At 40.5% G+C, this 6,978-nt stretch overlaps 2 protein-coding genes across 4 annotated transcripts; both read left to right on the top strand.

Annotated features, from left to right (window-relative positions):
* The first annotated feature begins 73 nt into the window (after positions 1–73).
* On the top strand, positions 74–1,940 carry LOC129407597 (E3 ubiquitin-protein ligase BRE1A-like). The gene is made up of 6 exons (XM_055149093.1): positions 74–219; positions 282–494; positions 585–710; positions 779–919; positions 1,000–1,104; positions 1,343–1,940. Exons 1-6 carry the CDS (start codon positions 133–135, stop codon positions 1,517–1,519), a joined length of 849 nt encoding a protein of 282 aa, XP_055005068.1. The 5' UTR covers positions 74–132; the 3' UTR covers positions 1,520–1,940.
* Positions 1,941–2,015: 75 nt separating this feature from the next.
* Positions 2,016–6,700, top strand: LOC110160722 (uncharacterized). 3 transcript variants are annotated; one of them, XM_020925398.2, is made up of 4 exons: positions 2,016–2,972; positions 3,310–3,369; positions 4,606–4,708; positions 6,282–6,700. In XM_020925398.2, exons 1-4 carry the CDS (start codon positions 2,742–2,744, stop codon positions 6,629–6,631), a joined length of 744 nt encoding a protein of 247 aa, XP_020781057.1. In that variant the 5' UTR covers positions 2,016–2,741; the 3' UTR covers positions 6,632–6,700. The 3 variants fall into 3 exon arrangements, with proteins under 3 accessions (XP_020781057.1, XP_020781058.1, XP_055005069.1); XM_020925399.2 differs by lacking the exon at positions 3,310–3,369 and having other exon boundaries at positions 2,021–2,972; XM_055149094.1 differs by lacking the exon at positions 2,016–2,972 and having other exon boundaries at positions 2,982–3,369.
* The last annotated feature ends 278 nt before the right edge of the window (positions 6,701–6,978 follow it).

The raw sequence follows: 6,978 nt of genomic DNA, 5'->3' as shown, positions 1-6,978 counted from the left end.
CCCATTTAGATCTGTTTCATAGGACATTACTACTGTTGGTGTTTTCCTAAACTGTGTCTGTTGTTTTAGGCAGAGGAGTTGCGGCAGAGACTCCGAGAATTAGAAGAGAGAGAAAGAAGAGAGGGGAAAAAAATGGCTGACGAGGAAGCTCTGAGAAAGATTCGCTCCGTGGAAGAGCAAATTGACATTCTTAATAAGAAACTCTCCATCGCTAAACAGGTAAGGTTGTCCTTTGTACAGTATGTGTCCTTGTGCTGCCTCCTCACAATCTGGCTCTTAAGGAGGAGGATGCCTTGTTGAGTGAGATGGACGTGACAGGCCAGGCGTTTGAGGACATGCAGGAGCAGAACATTCGACTGATGCAACAGCTCAGGGAGAAAGATGACGCCAACTTTAAATTGATGAGTGAGCGCATTAAATCAAACCAGATCCATAAACTTTTAAAGGAGGAGAAGGAGGAGCTGGCTGATCAGCTGCTCACCTTAAAAACTCAGGTACCGAACCCAACACATACAGATACAAGAATAAAGAATGGTAACATACAGCATTAAATAGTTTTATCTAAATATGTTAAATGACCACAGGTTGATGCACAATTGCAAGTTGTTAGAAAGCTTGAGGAAAAGGAGCGCCTTCTACAGGGCACTATCAGTACTGCAGAAAGAGAGTTGGCACTGAGGACACAAGCTTTGGAAATGAATAAACGCAAGGTACAAACTGTTAAATCAATATAAATAAATAGATTCATCAGAGAAATAATAATTAATTCTTCCTTCAGGCCCAGGAATCTACATTACTGTCAGAGGAGATGCGTGCTCAACTAGAGCAGGTTCAACAGAAGCTGACTGTGGTCCGAGAGGAGGTGGTGGAGAACAGCATCTCGAGAGAAAAAGAATCTTTCAACGCCCGGAGAGCACAGGTAATGCCCTCAACAGAGCAGTGTTTTCACAGTTACACACTTTATGCATCTAATTAACACGTGTTGCATACAATCTTCAGGAGGATATTTCCAAACTAAGAAGAAAAATTGAAAAGGCCAAGAAACCAGCTGAGAAGATCAGTAATGGAGATGATATCTTAAATGAAGAAATTAATGAGTATAAGGTGGGTTTGCCAAGTATGAAGATCCACATACAGAATGTATTTCCTGGGTTGAAATTAGTACTTGTTTGAACACAGTTATTGTTTGATCCACATTCCTCCATTTGGTTTTATCAGTAGTGACAGAGGGGCTTGAGAGCCAATCTCTTGCGTCACATGACATTTGTGCTGCTCTAGATATTTGTATTCACAAAGAGCTACTCAGGACAGCCACATAACCCCACATCTCTGTCTGCCCCAGGCACGTCTAACTTGTCCATGCTGCAACTCGCGAGTGAAGGACGCTGTTCTGACCAAGTGCTTTCATGTCTTCTGCTTCGAGTGCGTTAAAACTCGATATGACACCCGGCAGAGGAAATGCCCCAAGTGCAACGCAGCCTTCGGAGCCAATGACTTCCATCGGATTTACATTGGTTAGATGGACACAAAGTTTGACATTGATGTTAAGGAGTGTACAGGCACCTTTCCGCAGTCTACAGAAACTTTTTTTTAACCATTACTTAAGCTTGTGCATTCATATTGATATTGGTTGGACCATTGATTATAGTGAACATAGTTTGTATTACATCACATACATTGAGTGTGACATGTGAGATGTGATAGACTAAAGTCAAGATACAAAAACTACCGTGAACATAGACATTCCTCTTAACATGTTGTAATATTTGCATAAAGTATGTTGTACCCCTGTTGGTTTTACTTATTTGTCCCGCCAGATCATGTTGTTAGAATAAGCTGTGCAAACTTGACTTGATAAAGCCACTTTTTTGTGATTACATGACAATATTTGAATCCGTATCATTCTATTATTAAATAGACACCACGTTCTAGTGCGCAGATCTGTCTATCCTTTTATGTGGCGCTTTCCTCCTCCCCTTCTGCCTCCCACAAGATCCTGGCGGGTTTGTAAACTGGAAACAGTCGTTAGAAACGCTGGTAGGAAGGGAGTGCCATGCTCTTAGAGCGGCGAGAGATTTTATAGGCTCGTGCAATATAATCCATCGCTGTAGCGCGTCTGAGACAAAGGAACCCTACACTTCAATGTGACGAAGGGACTAAAAGCCGAAATAAGAAGCTTTAGCTGACTCGTGTTCAGATAAGCGTCACCGCGTCTCCGCCGTGAGATTTTTACGCGCAAACCTTTATTAAATGAAAAACAACTGAAGACGTCACTCTTTGACAAATTATATTTTTGTTACCGTTTGTAGCTGAAAATTCCTTTCAAAGCAAACATTTGTGGTTTGCTGGATGTAAGTTCTTATCTATTTCTTGCCAAATATAGACACCGCTAAACTGGTGTGCCCTTGGTGAGGGGGAACATTCCTGTTCTGGATATTTTTACGCAACAAGAAAGAGGTCTAAGGAACGTGTATTTTTTAATGCATGGTGAATTTCACGTTTTTTAGTTGTCTATTCCTAAACATTACGTTTTGTGGCATTTTTTTTAAACCTGCGTTATCTGCGGCATATGGATCTTAACACCGCTTTGTAGCACTTCGACTGTCGTGAACAGAAGCCATTTTAACAGTGATTTCAAGCTTGTGTGACTCATTGACACTGCCTGTTCAACCTGCTCCCAACCTGCGTTGCATAACCTGTCCACATTATATTCATCATATTAGCTCGTGAACCCTGTAAGGATGGCTTTTTGTGCGTTTGGCGGATGTGCCGTTCCTCGCCGCTTGCTCAGCACGGCCGTGTTCACGGTGCTTCTTTTGGCGGTGGGCTGGGCTGCAGCAGAGGAGCAGGCCGAGGCATCCGCCAAAAGCCCACCGGTCACACTCAGCACCGTGATTACCGGGACGTGCCATGAAATCCAGCACTACGTGGAGTCGTTGGTGGGCACCAGCGTCGTGCGCTCTGTCATTGAGGTAAACACTAAACAAATGCATCAATCCTTTGTGCAGATCCCCATTTGCTCTCTTTACAGTTCAGCTATTTTTAACCACCTTTTCTAAACTGTACTTAATGACTAATGTCTTAACGCTGCCCGTCTTAATTTTCGCTTTCTCACATATCCTTCTCCTATTTCATTTCATCTTGGTAATCTCCATTTTGATCCCCTCATTTCTCTGCCTAATGCACTCATACCCCTCTGCTCTGCATTCATTTCCCCCGCTCCCCCGCTCCTCTGCTCCTCTCTGCTCCTGTCTGCTCCTGTCTGCTCCTGTCTGCTCCTGTCTGCTCCTCTGCGGTGTCTGGATCCAGAGTGCAGTGTTGTTTCTTGAGTCATTGGTTGGGCAGGAGAACGTCTATACTCTGGCCATGGTAAGAAACCTATTCAAATGCAATTGAACCACGGGTCTGTTTAGAAGTAGTTTAGAAGCTGGTGCAAACTAGAACTACAAAATGACTATACTGTATACAGAAGCGGCCCATGTTTGACTTGTAACTATTTGCATGATCAGGATGTCTCCATATAAGGGTTTTTATCACAGTGTTGCAGATAACCAGCCATTTAAACAGGCCAAGATCTAAATAAAAGTTGTTATTCAAATCCGCTGCTAATTATAGCATGTTATGTTATTACCTCACATTGTAAAATATAGTAATTCTCTTAAGCAGTTTCTACAAAAGTTTTGCAAAGTTGGAACACTGTTACTGCAACAACTTATCTATATCATGTTTATAAGACAGATGCTCCCTGCCATTAGACAACATATGCTTGTTCTCGGTCCTCCCCATCTATGGTCCTGCCTCAATGTTCCAGTGTGTAGTGTAACAGGTGTAGATAAGACACTTGTCCTGAACACCGGGGCTATCCTTGACCCTGCCATACAGAGGTTAGACTGTGTGAGGCCACTGTGCTTTTTGTGGCAGTGTCTAAACAGTTGTCAATAAACGTACAGCTGTTTCTTCAACTCGGTGTAACATCACCTCACCAGACTGAATTGGGGAAATTACTTAAGACAAAGGAGCTTCTGTTATCTGGAGTGCCGGGACATAAGTTGTGCTCTTACACACATATATCATGTTATATACAGTTCTGTGCACATAGCAAGTTTCTAAACAAGAATATGAACTGAGAAACGTGTGATGCTGCAGAACCTGGATTCACTCGCCAAGGCACTATCCCTATGGGTTTGAGGCAAAGGGTTCCTTCCTCTTTTTGCAGAATTTGGCAACAGTCCTCCGTTACTATAGCAGTGTCCAATCAAATTATATATTTTGAATTGGGAAGGGTCCTTGTAAAATCCTTCAAATCAGGAGGGAATCATTTGCCTGAAATCCATGACGAATAATATGCAATGTTTTAAATGTCCTAATCTGATCTGAAATCTTTTTAATATAATAGAATATAATCTGCATTCTGTCAAAACATTATAATTTAGTCCTTTGTTTACTTTAGACTTCCTGCAATTTCATAACAAAGTATTAATTTGCACCTCACTTAATCTGCTGCACACTTCTATATATCCTGCTTTGAATGGAGTGTTAGAATGCTGTTTTTCTTCATTGTTACCTTCTGATCATGTTAAATATGTCACCACCCTTCCTGTGTAGTTTCTAGAGACCGTGATCCGATTCCTGGCTGAAGGAGCTGCCAGTGGCCTAAACGTCATTGCTGTTTATGTCACAGAAATCCTCAGGGTCACAGGATTTGATGGTGGGTACACTTTGTGAAAAAAGTAGGACATTTTCAGTTGTGTTTTGTTGCATTTGGTTACAACATTCAGGAGTATATGAGCAAAAGTTTCATTGCAAAATGGGTAAAATGCATTATCATCACATGAAACAAAATATGAACATTTTAAAAATAAAAATACAGTAAATAACAATTTCACATTTAGGTGCAAGTTATATTTAGTTTTTTTCTGTCATTTTACTTGAACACAATGTTGACTTGTAAAAACAAAGCAATTTCAGTTTAAATGTAGGTGAAATTGAATAGTGCCTATTTGAGGAATACACAACATAGTTATTACAAAAGACATGTTTTGTGTTTAATGACCGAGAACCTTTCCTCATTTTGACAGCCTTTAATTTGACTATCATTGCTGTATAGTGCGCTGTGCATTTGAGTACAATACCATTAAAGGGAAAGTTCAGGTGAAAACATGCCGATGTGCCTCTCCCTAAAGCTGTTTATCTATCACCACTCCTTATTCACTTCGTTTGCTATGGTTTCCTTCTCTTTAACTTTAAGATGTGCAGTATAGCTTCATATACCTTTTTACACTAGAAGGTGTATTTTCAAAATATACACGGAATACAAAAAATACTATTGGATGATTTAGCAATTATAAAACCTATTAAAATGTTCATAAAATAATATAAGTCTAATGCTTTTTTTTTTCATTTTAAACATAAACTTTTTTCCCATGTTATTTTGGACCCTCAACATGCTGTGGATACTTGCCTAAAATTAACATATTCCATCATGTAAACAATTAAAAACTTAATTTTTACTTTTGCTTAATTATACTGCACTACATGGTTGAATGTGCTTTCTGTTAAGCAACAAAACCTGTATGCCCCAAATATTACAATTAAAATTACGATTATAACTATATTAAATTAGTCATTTTGGAACTACATTGTATATCTTAAGACTGTACTGAAGAATATGTTTGGACTTTAAAGGTGTTATATACTGTATTATGCCTGACTTATGTGAGCTTTAAGCCATGCTGAAATGTCATTACCTCCACAGATACTCAGAGTTGTGTTTTGTTTCAGTAGTACATGTTTGAATAACACTTACTTACACTTAATAACAATACTATTAGTCTGCCTACATCTCCAAAGCTCAAAATGCTCTGTTTTACCTTGTGATGTCATGTAGTGGTAATTTTTAACCCTCACGCTCTCCGCGGGATCACAATAGACCCATCCCAAGAGAGCGGAAAGGAAAAAAAATTTTTCTTCGGGTCTATGTGACCCGGAGGAGAGCATGAGGATGTTAAGTTAGCATCTCATTTTTACCTTTAATTAAGGAGAGACTTACAATTCCAGAACTGAAATGATCCAAATAATTCTAATGAATGTATGGAGAAAACACAGTGAGCACTTCCTGTATTACTGCATGATATCACAAACGTGGAACAGGGTGTTTTCAGTTTGAGAGAAGGGTTTGTGTGTTAAACATGTGTGAATGAAACAAAATACAAAAAAAAGAAAAGAGCGTAATATTGGCCCTTTTACGCATGGGGATTTAACCTCTTATCCTCTTCTCACAGCCACCCTGCCCCCTGTTACTCCAGAGGCTGTTACTGCAGTGGCTCAGTGGGGTCTTCTCACCCTCATCGGATACTGGGTCTTGGCCATTGTTCTGCGCCTGCTCATCGGAATCGTGAGGCAGGTTTTCTGGATCATTAAAACCGTGTTGGCACTCTGGTTTTTCGGACTCATTGTATTGGACAAGACAGCATCAGCAGACACCACAGCAGTGCGGCTAACAGGGCTGGTGCTGGTGTGTGTGCTTCTGACCCTACTCACCTCTGGCTCAGAAAAGACCAGTGCCGTGGAACAGCGCATCAGCAGCCTGGAGGGGAGGCTGAAGGTTGTGGAGAAGAGCAAAGGGGACTAAAGGCAACCACGATGGCATTGATTTTTATTATGTCAAAGTACCAGGAATAAAGTGATCTTTTTAAACCTTTTTAATTTACATAGATTCTGTTCTTTGAGTCAGTATACACTAAATTATACACTAATATTAAACATGGTAATTAGCAGCCATACCGCCTAGAGAATGCCCAGTCTTGAAAGTTAAGGGTTGGTAGAGTATAGCACTGTTGTGTCCTATGGCAAGACACTTCACCCACCTTGCAAATGTGTAATGTGTTTGAAGGTGCAGATTGGCAGTCTCGTTTCTGTAAGTGTACCCCACGGCAGCTTTGGCTTCAATAGTAGTTTAACACCACATTTACAGCTATC

This window comes from Boleophthalmus pectinirostris, unplaced genomic scaffold, assembly GCF_026225935.1.
Source record: "Boleophthalmus pectinirostris isolate CB_2022bp ecotype Guang Dong unplaced genomic scaffold, ASM2622593v1 HiC_scaffold_1240, whole genome shotgun sequence".
NCBI lineage: Eukaryota > Metazoa > Chordata > Actinopteri > Gobiiformes > Gobiidae > Boleophthalmus > Boleophthalmus pectinirostris.
The sequence above is the reverse complement of the archived record's forward strand: the minus strand, read 5'-3'. Positions and strand labels throughout refer to the sequence as shown.